Source organism: Chenopodium quinoa, unplaced genomic scaffold (assembly GCF_001683475.1).
Source record: "Chenopodium quinoa cultivar QQ74 unplaced genomic scaffold, ASM168347v1, whole genome shotgun sequence".
In the NCBI taxonomy this organism is placed as follows: domain Eukaryota; kingdom Viridiplantae; phylum Streptophyta; class Magnoliopsida; order Caryophyllales; family Amaranthaceae; genus Chenopodium; species Chenopodium quinoa.
In genome coordinates this window covers 4950289-4966664 of record NW_018743697.1, presented here as the reverse complement: position 1 = coordinate 4966664, position 16376 = coordinate 4950289, and the positions used below count along the sequence as shown (strand labels likewise).

The window sequence follows — 16376 nt, the reverse complement described above, 5'->3', positions numbered from 1 at the left end:
ATTTCGTAATTATTATCGTTATTATTATCTAACTGATGAGAATGATGAATAAGATCATGTAAATAAGTTAAATAGATATATAAACATGGGAATATGATTGTTCTTTAAAATAATGTTAAAAAAAATAGAGCAATTCTAATTATTTGAGCAAGAATGATAAATGAGATCCTGTAAGTAAGTAAAATACATATATGAACATGGGAATAGGATTATTCTTTTAAGTAATGTAAAATTTTAGATGATGTGATTTACTTGTATTTCGTAGCTTATTATCCACCACAAAACTCTGAATAATAAAATTTATTTCAAAGAAACTTAAATTCAGCCAAGCAATTTAATTAATCTTAGATGTAATATGCAAATTCCAAATCCATTCCAATGACTTTGTAGAATCACAAATAATGGATTAGCATTATGACGAACCAAAGGTACCCAAATAGGGCACGCAATCAGCAATTAGTATTAAGAGCAATGAAATTCCTTGTATGTGTAAATTCCAGACGTTGAAGGAATATGCCTTAATTGAAACAATGGTCGTTAGTGTATGTACTTTCGACGTTTCATAGTTCTTTCCACATAATAAACGTGTGTTCAATTCACCTGATTTTTACTTATATGAACTTATTAGACTTTATTAAAACTTATTTTAGTTGTAATTTAAACTTGGATAATTCTTATCAGATTTTTTTTCTTCCCTTCAATTATGATAAAAGTTGTTAAGTTTAAATAAGTAATTATATGATTAAAAATTCCTAAGTCCAAGTAATAAATTATGATAAGTTATCCTCAAAAAATATATGGACTAAAATAAATCATGATAAGTTCAATAGAGTTCATTTGATCGAGTTTAGATAAATTCATATATTAATGATGGTCAAGTAAATAAAATGTACCCTAAGAAAATTGAAAAAAAAAATGTACATTTTGTAAGCGAATCATTAGGATTAAATTTTGAGAAAGGAACTAAAATCCACCAAATCATTACTTTAAATAGCATGTTTTAAGATACAATGAATATGTTTATAAACAAATTAGCCTAGTAATTTTTAAGATTCAATGAATCTGGTTATAAAGTTCGAAACATCTCATCCATATACTCGCATTCTCTCAACCCTATCCCTTAATTAAGATTAGGTTAAAATCGAATCATGGATTTTAGTAACACATTCACAAAATGGATCATGTTATAATACATTGCATATGATTATGTAAATGAACTTATGAAATACGGAGTACTCCGTAGCATACTACTGTCAATTTCTTTCCTAAGTAGAATTTATTTTTAGATGATATCGTTTCACATTGATTTATGGTAACAAGATAACCCAAAAGATGAGTATAATGTAACAAATTACACCTAAAACAATAAAAACAAGTATCATAAATCATAATCCCCTCAAAGATTTAGCCCAACAAGTACCAGCTGGGTGTATCCTGTAGGTCCCCCCTTAAGTATCCAGCTAAAATCCCAACACACATCCCTTTATTGGGTCCACATTTTTTTATTCAACAAATAATAAACACATTAATATTAATATTAAAAAAAAAAAATTCTGATTCTATATATACCCACCTACAACTTTACTCCTTCCTACATTCTCATTTTCTCACAATTCTCATACACCCAACTTCTCCATACATTTTCTCATCTTCGCCTCCAAAATATCAGAAATGGCCCTTGTGAACATGGCGAAAGCAGGAAAGCTAACTAAGCTACGGTCAGCATTGAAAAAGATGAACTCATTTAGTAAGCTGCGACGCGAGAGCAGCGTAAACTCTACGCCCGCACCCTCCGATGACTGCCACGTGTCATCAACCAACAACATTGGCAGTGGGCTTCACACAGTGTACGTTGGTAAGTCACTCCGACGTTACCACGTCACATCTGAGGTGCTTGATCATCCGGTCATTCACGAGCTTGTTGATAGATCGGACGGCTGTGATGAAGAGACCATAGTAATTGGTTGTGAAGTCGTTTTATTTGAACATTTGTTATGGATGTTGCAAAATATTGACTCACAATCTGAGTCTCTAGAAGATTTGGTTGGCTTATATGCTTATTAATTTATTTATTTATTTTTATTTTTTTTAATATTTTTTTGAAATTAAAAAAAAAAATCCCATTTATTTGAAAATGGGTTTTTTTGGGGTAAGTAGGGGTTTAGAATGTATATTATGCTTTATTTATTTGATTATATTCTTGCTTAAAGCTTTAGGCTGGATAGAAAAATTAGAGATTAAAAAGCTTTAGGCTGGATAGAAAAATTAGAAAAAGAAAAATAAAATAAGAAAATCCAGAAGAATTTTGGATTTTTTTTATTATTAGAGTGATTAAAGATTTTTATTATTGTATTGCTACCATATTGTATGCATTATTATTAATGGTATCCAATATTGATTAATTGGAGTATTTTCATATCATTTTTGTGATTCATTGCCTTATTTGATTTGTATAAACAATCTCCTAATTGTGTAGTGTAGTCACCTTTCTAATACAATACAAAATTGAATTTCATATAAATATTAACACAAAGTCTTATATGTGGCTGGTCATCCGGAATTACTTCGCTAGTGGCCTAGTGTAATGGGGGTTACTTGGTCAGTGTTTAAGGAGTTACTTCGTCATTGTTATAGATTTACTCGGTCAGTGTTTAAGGAGTTGCTTCGTCATTGTTATAGAGTTACTCGGTCAGTGTTATATAAAGGTTAGTCAATCGGTATTATAGAGGCTACTTAATCAATATTATAAGGATTACTTTAAGTGGTCACACGGTGTGGCCGTCTGCACACAAGACGGGCTGAAATATTAATATTTCCATCTACATATAACAAGCATTTTGTTATAATTAATTGTACAATAAAAAATATAAAAAAGTTTACTTGGTTATCCAAATTAAATATGGCTTTAATTAGTATAAAGTTTGCTTGTGTTGGGAGACTTGGCATGCATTGTACTGCGTAATTCATTGGATCAGTACATATGATTGTAATCGAGGACGGTTGCCTCACCTTAAGGAGCAAAACTACCATAATTTTCGAATTTACTCCTAGTCTTAAGTAATAATGTTTCACATGCCATGCAATTTGTGGAGAATTGAAGATTTACTTTGATAATATGAAAGGACAATTTAATCAAAGTAACTTAAACACATCAAATTCCAGCTCTTGGCCTTACTATATTATATACGTTTAATTTATTCGGATAAATTTGTCAATTTGCATTTTTTAACCTTCTGCAAAATTTGCCAATTTACATTCTTTAACCTTCTGCAAAATACGTACTATATATAAGAATTTGTTGTATATCCTAAATATTTGGATGATTTAATTCGTCTTATCAAGGTTCAAGTAGCCCAGGTTACTTAATTGAGTAATCTTTGGCGTAATAATACGGAAACTTTGGCATAGTGGTTGACGTCAAGATTTAAAATTAATGGGATACAAATAAAGGGATCGGATTTTCAAGAGTAAGAACATCTCTTACTCTTCCCCCTCGCTAGTTTCTAGTGAATCTGTTTTACAATTCATTGACTTGTCAGAACTCTATCTGAAGTACGTACCAATTCAATAGGGTCCAACAACTAAACAATTTAACATGTCAAACTGAAGCACAAATTAAGTTAGCAAGATTTAGCACAAGAATGGAAATGATAGACAAGGACAAAGCAAGAGCAGCTAGCTAGCAAGCTAGATGGCTTGGAATGACATTAGCTAGCTCTCATTCGACCACTTCTTTGAGTAAGGACCAAAAAACATAGGACCACTTACATTACTCTCTCTTTCTTTCGATCATTATCAAAATAGGCATATTCACATATAGTTGCATGTGGTCTATTTTGCATGTCACAGTCACCATCATTTAAGTTTGTGACACCAAAATAAAATTGTGATTTATATGCTTGCATACAACTATGTATGTTGGCCCGGATAAACCCCTTTTTCTAAAGCCTTAGTAGCAAACTTTCACACTTTCACGATGATACTAACAATAACACCTACACCGGTACTATTTATACAAGGTACTCCATTTCCTTAGCTTGTCTTTAAGTAAAGTTGTACTTCTTTGCATGTCACTATTGTTTACATTTTGTACAGTAAATGTTTTTTCAATCACCATACATAGGCCTGCTCATTTCAGCTTAATTTCAGTTTAATTCAGTTCAGTTCAGCTCCAATCAGTTCATTTCAGTTTAATTCAGTTCAGTTCAACTCCAATCAGTTCATTTCAATTCAGCCCGGTTCAGTTCAGCTCAATTCAATAAATGTGAATAGGCCCTAAGCCTTGAAACACTTGATCATTATGGCATTATCCATGCAACATGATACATAGATTAATTAGCTTGAAGTTACGTTATTAACATCATAGATTCATGGACTTTGAATTGGTGTTAGAAAATTAATATATACTAGAGTAAAGCTAAGAGTTTTTAAAAAATGTATATCAATATTTCCATTTATCAGTGGTTCACCAATTTCGATCGTACGAAATTAAGCAAGGGATATAATCGGAAATTTTATATTTAATTAAGACAAATTAAAGTATACATAAACATAGGAGTTCGACCACTCATATTAGAAGCATATAAGTCTGCCCCTAATAAATGCTCAAGTAATTTAAGGGATGAAAGAAGCATTTGCTATCGGATCACGAAACCATCAGACATCCTAATCTAATTTATGGTGTGCCCACCATTTACAGAAAGAATTCAGACTATTCTAAATATGATGATTTTAAACAAATACCTAATCTAATTTATGATGTGCCCACCAATTAAAGAAATGCAGACTTTTGCCTTCTTTTTTTTTTTAACAATCAACTTTTGCATTGAGTATTATTTACAAAAACATAAAAACAAATATAAGCTGCTCACAACTAATATATAGATTAATTGTCCCTCCAAAATGTACATTGAACCTTTAACAAATTAATTTGAATGAGTGTGCCTAAAGCAGAACAACTACTTAATTACGGAGTACAAATTATATGCTTAATTAGATATGCATTGAATTGAATGTGATAATATGTGAGTTGTGAACATTTGTCCCACATTAAAAAAAAAGTTGAAATTAAAAGATGTTCACTAACTTACAAATTATATAAGTAGTATATGAGGTTATTTATAATTGGTTTTGTAACGAGACCTTATCAATTGGCAGTTGCATAACGTACAACTAGTGAGTGACCCCGGGCGTTGCCCCGGGTTGCTACTGTTGTAGGCGTACAATTGATAATTTTTTGTAAATTTTCTAAACTGCAATTCATTGTCAAACCAAAATTGAATTATTCTTTGAATATATATATATGTTTTTTTAATTAAACCTTGTGGTTTGCATTTATATCAATTTTTTTCCATACAAATAATATAGTTGATATTGGCCTAAATAGTCAAATGTGTTATAAGAGGTTGAGGGTTCGAACCTCCTTACCTTTACGTTTTTATATGGACTAATGTTAGTTGCTTGGGTGATGTGGCATTGTTTGAATGATGATGTGGCATCATGAGATGTTGGGAAGATGACATGACGTAACAAAATAGGAGCTACGTGACACATCGACGTTTTTAGGAACGCCATTTAATAGATAAGTATAAATAACTGAAATGTATTATAATACTTCATTAAATTAACCTAATAAACTAGCTTGTAACTTGTTATGGCTACCTTCAATTCGACCACCACGACAAGGTCATCATGAGTACTCATCCCGGCCGGTGTGGCCAAATTTCTCATTTACCCTCAAGCCAGGGTGTTTTTGTCATTTTACTCAGCTCATGCACTTTACACATTATTGTTTTCACAACACCAACTTTCCTTGCATGGAAGATAACGAAACCATAAATATCAAGATAAGACTAGCTTACGCATTGCTACCAATAACCAAGTATCAACATCATATAAATCATAAAAAGTGGAGCTAAAACCCAAAAAAAAAATAAAAAAATAAAAAAAGGCAAAGTATTATTATCGATCAAATCCCACAGCATAGCATGAATTATGAATAGTGGGGTTTACAAACAAACAAAGGCCACCATGCAAGCTGGTAGGCACGTACGTTGGTGAGGACGTTTCGATTACGGATACATTTTCATTAAATTCCAAAATTAACAGCCTGTACTTATCAATCATATATATACCATCATATAATAATTTTTTTATAACAATGAAGATAAATAAAATATAAAATATATAAATAATATTATTTTTTTCCATATTTTTTCACCTAGGTAAATCATGAATCTGTGGTCTAAAATAATAGGGCCAAGGGTCTGACCGTGGTCCAATGAACCTAGTACTAAATTTTTAATTATTGTCTGACCTACCAAATTTGGAGACCTGAAAGAATATAAATAGTGTAATTAATTAACAGGAGAAAATAACAAACCATAAAACAGGAAATTTGGACATGGAATTGTAGTGTTCCTCGACAAATGGCAAATGATTTAATTGCCTGTTGAATGGAGTTTGGAATTAAAAGTGGGGGATTTTATAAGTGGTTGAGTATGTATGTCTTAATGTCTAGTGTGTGTGGTACATAATGAGAGATGAATTGAGAATGATTTCTTAGAATTTAATTAATTGCTTTCATAGGTTAACTTTTGTAAACAAGCATACATATATACTATATGTAGTTCTTCGTCTTCAAATAAAAATTTAAGTGATGAATTTTTAATTCGACGTGTATAAATATAATTTATTAAACTAATTTGTGTTTTCGTGTCTTACTTATATATACAATCGTATGTGGTATTGGTACAATGATTTGGTTATTGTCTAATAACATAAAGTATACTAGCTCTATATCCCATAGACCCTTACATACTACCTCGTTTTTTCGATCTAGACCATCCTTATATTATTGCAATATACCGTATGATTATTTAGTCATTTGTTAATATGCATTGCATGGCTTCTTGCTCAATCTCTTCTACCCTCCCTACTTTGATTATCACTACCCCAAATGCTAAATGTTAAACTCAAGAATTATTGGAGAAAACGGCTTAAAATCTTTACCATCAAACACCTGTATAAATAGGCATACAACTTAACCTAATCTATCTAAAACTCCTAACCAAAAAATATACACAAATATATACCCAAGTTATATTTACTTTACATGCATAAATATATCCTAACACTAAAAATCAAATAACCTATATATTTCCTCCGTTAACTATTATTTGCAACAAAGAGGGTGTTTGCGGACTCCTAGGCAAAATTTGTTTGTGAGAGTAAAATGGAGAGAGAAAAAGTTGGGTGCATGTGATGAGGAGAAAGATAGAGAGAAATGATTACCTAAAAAGGAAAAAAAAAACATTTGTTGCACATAATAGTTAGCATTCATTTATAGTATATGTTGCAAATAACCGTTAACGGAGGTAGTATATTATATATACTCTAAATACAACTCGATCTTAGTGAAGTGAAAAAACGAGTAAGGACAGTTCTTAAGGGATTGTGCACGCAAGTATGTATTTATATAGCCAAACTAGTTAGTGCATCTATATGTATGTTAAGTTGATTGTGTCAATTATTTTGAAACGAAAGGAGTACTATAGCAGAATCATGGAGGAAAGTTAGCCATTCATTTATCGAAGCATGTTACGTTGTTGTTTAGTCCATATAGGAGGATTGTAGCCGTGGCATGAAGCTAAAAGACCAAGCGCACAATTCCAAATGAGTACTTGATCTGAATTTCTTTGGCTACGACACTAGTAAATAGCAAGTTTTTCCTGCAGGCCATATCTAAGTAATAACTAGGTTTTGTTTTAAAATTAATTTCAAGTAATATATATAATATATTTGACATCTCCCAATAATCATCCAAAAGTCATGCTTAAATTACCAGCTTACGGTAAAATGAAATGCAAGCTATTACAATATAAAAATATAATCAATAGGAAATTATCTTCATTTATTTAATTGGAACTAGGAAAATATATATCATCTTTTTTTATAATGTAGAATAAATTAAAAATATATATATAACGACAAAAGTTAAATAGATGAGATAAGCTAGTTGCCAAACGGTTTATAAAATATCTTATGATGCGCAGCTATATTAGTAAGTCAATGGATGCATGTGTACAGTTTTAGATTGTAGACCAACAATTTCCTTAAATTGAAAAGAGTAGAAAATTAGAAGTGTTCTCTTGGGTTCTTCTTATTTGGCTCTTTCTCATTTTCCAGTGGGCGTACATAATATCATAACATAACTAGGGGCAATCCAAGTATTAAGATAACTAGTCTCTTCGTGAACACCGTCAAATTTAGGATACAGATAGAATGACTAACATATAAGCCTAGTGAGCTATACTTCACTATCACTACACGACTCCACCTGTCACTAATTGATTTTAGATTAGAATGAAATTAAACATTTTTGAATTATTTTGTAGTTTTACTCTCCTCGCTCCAATGTGGGCTTGTTACATGGCTAGTGAAGATTTATCATGATAGTTGTCAGTATTGTGTTTTAAGGTTAATCTGTATAATGTTCTTTGCAACTTTACAATATCAATATAAAGCTCATTTGTTTTAGGAGGAAAGCATAATAATTCACTACTTATGCTAACTATGTTTGGGAACATAATCAAAAGTCTTGCCCATTAAGTTGAGTCCTACAATATAATTCTTATCATTACTGTGTTGTTTTTTTGTTTCTCCACCTTTTAATTTGTTTGTTCATAACACCTTTGTTACTCTATATCTAATTATTACACATTTCCATTAATAATTCAATCTTCACATTCTATCAACAATTTTATAAGTCAAAATAAGGGAGTATATCTTCATCTTAACTAATTACACAGTTGATCGATATAATAATTACACTAATTTAAGAAAATCATTTATTTTTGTGTTGATTCTATTTAGATTCACGTATAAGAAAATTTTAGGAGATCCGTCAGAAAAGGCCGTTTTTCCTACCAACGCGTTTCAAATGAAATTTTCCGTCGGAAACCTGATTTCCGATGGAATACAGGGTGTTTCCGACGAAATTTTCCGTCAAAAATCGCCTGTTTTTTAGTATTGTTCTTTCAAGGGAGAAACCAAAAACCTAAACTATATAATATACGAAGTAATAAGGTATGTAAGTTCAGGATGAACATAAATATTAACTTATTTCCTGTTCTCGATATATGATGACTTATTTTTGAACGTTTATTAGCAACTATATTTGCTTCTGTAAAATACGGTGACATATATCAAGGCAAAATTTGGCAATTGTCGTTGTGAACTTGGTAACATCAACAATTATCGACTGAATAGGCCATGACCCATTGGCGTTGGAAGTTTGGAACTATGGAAGAATATCATTGTCATGATGATCATTTATACTTATAGATAAACAAAATTGATAAGACCAAATAGAAATGAATTAATCATATTAAGAACAGCTAGATTTGTTCACTTCAAAACAAATTAATAATTCCAACAATCTCGTTCCTCAATGAATTTTTCACAATAAAAAAATAATATGGTATAAGAAAATGAAAAACAATTAGCGAAAGAAAAGTCGAAAAAAGTGGCGCAGCTGGTTTACGCAAGAATACCCTGATAGTAGATAGGGAACTGTAGCGAATAAGGCCTGTTATTAGGCAATTGGGCAATTGGCAATAGTCCAACTCCTAATTCCAAATTCCAAATTCCAAATTGGGGGCTTTCAAAAATACCATTGTCAATTCAGGTAAACGGATCAGGTTTGGGTCGGATAAGAGTGGGTCGGGTCAATTCGAATTAATTCCATTACCTATGCGGGTCGGGTTTGGGTTGGGTCATGCTTGAGTCGGGTCACGTCGGGTCATACTTCTTGTCGGGTTTAGGTCGAGTTAATAACAGGTTGGGTTACATTCGGATCAGGTGAACAATAAGCCGGGTTTAATTCGGGTTTTCACGAGTTAAAACGGGCTAGGGTAATTCTCGGGTTCGGTTCAAGTCAGTAATATGCGGGTTAAATCAGGTCGGGTCATTCTTGGGTTTGAGTCGTGTTCGGTTCAAGTCAATAATTTGCGGATAATAATCAGGTTGGGTGGTTTTCAAGTCGGGTCATTCTCGGGTTCAAGTCGGGTTCGGTTCAAGTCAATAATTTGTGGGTTAGAATCAGGTTGGGTCATTTTCAAGTCGGGTCATTCTCGGATTCAAGTCGGGTTATGTTCAAGTCAATAATTTGCAGGTTACAATCAGGTCGGGTCATTTTCAAGTCAAGTCATATATATTCGGGTTCAACTAACTATAAATAGATAATTATCATTTTTATCAAACTAATTATTTCCTTTGAGTATAATATATATGACAATATACTAGGGAACTATAGTCTATAATTTAAGAAGATAATTATTCCTTTGATCATACAACAAACATATACTATATTTAACTCTTAAATTTGAGGATGATGCTCCTTTCTTTTGCTGCTCTGGACCGACTTGGTCTCCCAAGACAAATTAAAATGCTTTGATCAACAATAATAAGGTGGTCTAAATTGCTTTTAAGGTGATTTGAAAACGGGTCAGGAACAATTTGGGTTGAATTTAGGTTGGGTCAATAACAAGTCGTATTAATTTCGAGTTGGGTTAGTAACAGATCGGGTTGAATTTTTGGGTCGGGTAAGTAACAGATCGGGTTGAATTTTTGGGTCGGGTAAGTAATGGTCTAGTAAAATTCAGGTCGGGTCAATAACAAGTCGGGTTGAATTTGGGTCAGGTCAATAAAAAGTCGGGTTGATTTCGGGTCGGGTTTGTAACAGGTTGGGTTAAATAAGGGTCGGGTTAGGAACGGGTCAAGCTGAATTTAGCACTAGTAGAAAATATCAAAAAGGCACCCCCTAATTGGCACCGGTTCAGTCCAAACCGGTGCCAAAAATGGCCTACAAAATTGGTGGGAAACTGATCCAGAGTAAAAGGCACCGGTTCACTTCAAACCGGTGCCAAAAACAAATAGGCCACCGGTTTGAACCGGTGCCTTTTTGAACCGGAGCCATAAAAAAATAAAAAATAAATAAATAAATAACCGGTCCTTTTAAACCCACGGATCCACCCCAACCCTAAAACTACTCCTCTCATCCTCTTTCTCTTTCTCTTTCTCTCTCCTCTCATCCGCTTTCTCTCTCCTCTCATCTCCTCCTCTTTCTCCATTCTCGATCTCCTTCTCCTCCTTCTATTGTTCTATTTCTATTTATCTTTCTCGATCTCCTTCTTCTCCTTCTAATTCTCTTTAATTTTTCGATCTCCTTCTCCCTCACAATCACGAAGAACACATGCAACATCTCGATTTTCTGGGGTTTTAAAGACCACATGCAACACCGATTTGTGAGGGAATTTATGGGTTTTGTTTTAATTTTCTGGTTTTTGTTTTAATTTATTTTTTAATCGATTTTTTTAAAATTTTAATCGATTTAAATTCTTTTTTTTCTTTTCTGGGTTATTGGTTAGATCGATTTCAATCAAATTTCTGGGTTATTGTTTTGATTTCAATCGAATTTTTGGGTTTTTTTAAAAAAAATTTAATCGATTTTAATCGGATTTTTTTCGATTTCATTTTTTTTTTGTTTCTGGGTTTTTCGAACACCGATTTTAATTTTTTTTTCGATTTCTAATTTTTTTGCATTGGTTTTTTTTATTTTAATTTTTTCCAATTTCTGGGTTTATTCGATTTTAATTTTTTTGCATTGGTTTTTTTTATTTTAATTTTTGCATTGGTTTTTTTTTATTTTAATTTTTTTTTTCTGGGTTTTTTCGATTTCTATTTTTTTTTGTTTTCTGGGTTTATTTGAAAACTGATTTTTTTTTTCGATTTCAATTTATTTTTTTTCTGGGTTTTTTCGATTTCAATTTTTTCTGGGTTTGAATTTTTTTCAATTTTTGGGATTAAATTTCTGGGCTTTTTCTTTCGAAGTTTAATTATATTAATCGATTTTTTTTTTGTTTTAATTGGTGCAGGTATGTTATTTAGATCTGAAATCGAAGAAGCAAGATACAAGCAAGAATGAATGAGTTTTTTATTTTATTTTATTTTATTTATATTTGTAGGGAATAAATTCAAGCCTTTAAAATCCCACTAGCTTGAACCCCACTGTGATCATACACTAAAGTACGGTGGCGTCCAAAAGGGAAGAAGATAGAGCAAAAGAGTCGCCAACAAGTTTTTGAGGAACTTGTAAACCGTTCATAGGATGAAGGTTACACCCCTTAACGATCCAAGAGATCGTCAACTCCATAAGGTCATGAACCAAATAAGGGTTCGGGGATGAAGGTACAAATCCAACCTAAAAGAGATTGAACCTGCCCTAATAATAGGCCTCTACTTTATTCTGATCATATTCATGTGCGCTTTCTGATTAACATGCAATCAATAGGATTAACCCTAAACCTGTTTATCTATGTTGGTTGAATTTAATGCACAAATAAACTATTATTGGCGATCACTTGAATTATAATCATAATTAACCCTAACAAGATTATTAATTATCTTATTAAGCGTGATTACAAGTACCAATTCCCTTTAACATGCATAAAAAGGCGTGATCAAGCAATAAAGAATAAATAATCAAGCAACATAAAAAAATAATAAATATCATGAATAATAATCATCATCATAAAGCATAATCATAATCAAAATCATGCTCATATTAATATTAAAGCACAATGAACATAGAAAGATCCTAGGCATGATACTAACAAGATTAATAACAAACCCTAGCATGTCACTAAGCAATAAAAATCAAATCTTTAACCCTAACATGATACTAACAATCATAAATATTAGGAAGAGCATAGGAAGCATCACAACAATCATATTTGATATTAAAATTACCCTAGACATGATACTAGGAATATCATAATAACAATATAAACATGATTTCTACATCATAATATCAATAAATCAATTAAAGCACTTACTTTGATGCCTCGTACCTCTTTCTAATAACAAAATACACACGTTAGTAACTTCAAGGAAAATAATAAACAAACAATTAAATTAAATAATTGAAAGAGAGATTTGGGACCAAACCCTCAGAAATTAAACCTTTCACGTCTAGGGCGAAGGCAACTTCGAATATGGCTAGGTGTTTCTAGATCTTGTGAATGCGAAATTATTTATTTGAGAAAAGGCTAGTTTAGAAAAGAGAGAGAGTAAATTGTAGATGAATACTCAAGAATGAGGAGAATTGGTGAATGAAAACTTGTGAATGAAGAGAGTTGATGGTTGACAGATGTAGATGATGAATGTCGGAGTTTTTAATACGATATTTATAGAGAAAATCAGCCAAAAAAGATAATTTAACAAAACATAGTCTGAAGATCGCAAAATAGCATTGGCGCCAACCCTTGCTAGCTGGTGGCTAGCGCCTGGCGCCAAGCCTGGTTCCAGGCGCCAAGGCCTGGGGTTGGACGCCAAACTGGTTTTCAACGCGTTTTCAAAAATCTGATAAATTTCCCGTACTGGAAGATAAAATAATATAATTTCTTCGAAAATGCTATTTGATCTTAATTAAAACTCTGAAAAGTCCTAATCAAATTAGGAATGAAAAGAACCTTCTAGAATATTCTAGAAGACTAAAACCATTCCTAATTGCATTAGGAATGATAAACTATATTAGGCCCTCCCCTAGATCATTGGGCCGTACATAAAGCTCAAACCGGGCCCAGTTTAGTAAATTGGCCATAACTTCCTCAATATTCATCGGAATTGGGCTTATAATATGTCGTTGGAAAGGTCTTTGCAAGCCCCATCCAACTACACCACTATTGGACCCATATCATGGACCAACCAAACTGGATTGACTATTTTCTTAAAATAAGTTTTCAAAAACAGAGAGAAGAGAAAAAAAAAATTAAAACTTTCCGCAACACTAGACTTCCACACTTTCGCTTCATTCGATTATGATTCGACGTGAAAGGTACTCATCACTGGGTTTGGTTTTGGGGAGACACAAATGGGTGTCTACAATATTGTAATTTTTTTTTTATATGCTGTAATCAAAGTTTTTATATGTTGTAATTTTTTTTTTATCATATATTGCAAATTTTCGATTCTTGTTGATATGTTGCAAATTTTCGATTCTTGTTGATATATTGCAAATTTTCGATTCTTGTTGATATGTTGCAAATTTGCTGGAAAAAACAAAACAAAAAAAAAATTTGGGCATTTTTGGCACCGGTTAACCGGTGCCAAAAACAACAAAATAATTTTTGTTGGCCATTTTTGGCACCGGTTAACCGGTGCCATTTCCAATTTTTGGCACCGGTTTGAACCGGTGCCTTATTAAACCACTTTTGGCACCCCCCACGTTAGCACCGGTTTAAACCGGTGCCTTAGGCCGGGTTTGAACCGGTGCCAATTTCATATTTTCACGTAGTGTAGGTCATGTTAGTAACAAGTCGGGTTAAATTTGGGCTTTCACGGGTTAAAATAGGTTAGGGTCAATTTCGGTTCATGTCAGGTTCGGTGCAAGTTAATTAAATTGGCCGTTGTAAACCGGTAAATCAGTGCAAGTTGTTAACCGATAAATTGGCCGTTTAATAGCAAATTGGATGGTTCCACACACCCAATTGGACTCCCTTAGGATATTAAGGACCATGGTAAACATTTCGGCAATTTTTATTTTCAGGCAAAAAAAATTCAAAAAATTCCAAAATTAAACGCTAATATCCACGCTTTTTCAGAATTTTTGGAGGTTTCGGGGCCCGGTGTCGAAAAGTCTTGAAATTCTATGGGACACATCTCGGGATCATATAATGTCGTTTGGAACCATATATGTCATTATTTGTTGTCATAAATGTTCGTGGTAGGCTTGAATTAATGAAATCGGTGCAAATTATAAACCGGTAAATTGGTCGTTTAATAGCAAATTGAATGGTTTCACACACCCAATTGGACTCCCAGAATGTATTAGGGACCATGGTAAACATTTCAGCAATTTTATTTTCAGGCGAAAAAAAAGACAAAAATTTCCAATATTAAAGACTAATATCAACGTTTTCTGAAAATTTTTAAAAGTCTTGATATTTTGGGGGACACATCTCGGGGTTAAATAATGTCGTTTTGAACCATATATGATCATTATATGTTGTCATAAATATTCGTAGTATGCTTGAGTTTATGAAATCCATGCAAGTTAAAAACCGGTAAATTGGCCATTTAAAGGCAAATTGGATGGTTCCACCAACCCTATTGGACTCCCGGGGGGTATTAGGGATCATGGTAAACATTTCGGCAATTTTTATTTCCGGGCGAAAAAAGTCATAAAATTCCAAAATTGAAGACTAATATACACGCTTTTTGAGAAACTTTGGAGGTTTCGGGGCCTGGTGTCAAAAAGTCTTTAAATTCTAGGAGATACATCTCACGGTCATATAATGCAGTTAGTAATCATATATGATCATTATTTGTTGTCATAAATGTTCGTGGTAGGCTTAAGTTAATGAAATCGGTGCAAGTTGTAAACCGGTAAATTGGTCGTTTAAAAGCAAATTGGATGGTTCCACCCACCCAATGGGACTCCCGGATGTTATGAGGGATCATGGTAAATATTTAGGCAATTTTTATTTACGGGCGGAAAAAAGTTAAAAATTACAAAATTGAAGGCTAATATCCACGCTTTTTGAGAAATTTTAAAGGATTAGGGGTCCGGTGTCGAAAAGTCTTGAAAATTCTAGGGGGATTGATAGGCCGTCGTCGAGCCTACCAAAGATAATAATTCCTATCTTGGTCTCACTAACAATAGTAAGGGTAAGAAAGGGTCGAACCCAAGAGAGGCGTTGAATCAACCACCGAGTACTACCGTTTAAATAAGCTAAACGAATTCTAAATTGGGTTGGTTTTGAGTAACTTCTTCTAACACAATTCAACTAAGCTAAAAGGAGGTTAACAATATTTAGAGGAATATAGGGCTTGGGTTATACCACTCAACTTCATCACAAATCACAATTAGCATGCAACAATCAAGGTAAATTAATGGGATAAATTAGGGGAGGTTATCTAAAGCACCCAACTACTCTCTCAAGCTAGAGGGATTACTTGAATCATGAATACAACCTACTCTCGTGGTTACATAGCATAAAACAAGTGTTAAAGCATAATCACGATGACATAAACATTCCCTTGACCGGTAATCCCTATTCTCATGGCATTTCGGGTCAATCAAGCATAAGGGAGCTAACTCAAGTTCATCTCTCGATCCTTCGTTGAGAAAGCTTGGATAAATAGTTCTAGCAATGGATATACAAGAACTAAGCAATTAAACCACTTAAGCTCAACTAATTAACATCCCACAACAACCAAATTAGCACATGCAACAAGTAATTAGTGACTACATTGAGGGTTTTGCCCAAACCCTAGAATTTAGACTACTCACAATCCATGGGGGTTAAAGCAAT

At 32.8% G+C, this 16376-nt stretch overlaps 1 protein-coding gene across 1 annotated transcript; it reads left to right on the top strand.

The window, feature by feature from the left end:
• Positions 1-1313: 1313 nt before the first annotated feature.
• Positions 1314-2421, top strand: LOC110683983 (auxin-responsive protein SAUR41-like). The gene has a single exon (XM_021860379.1). It carries the CDS (start codon positions 1672-1674, stop codon positions 2062-2064), a length of 393 nt encoding a protein of 130 aa, XP_021716071.1. The 5' UTR covers positions 1314-1671; the 3' UTR covers positions 2065-2421.
• The last annotated feature ends 13955 nt before the right edge of the window (positions 2422-16376 follow it).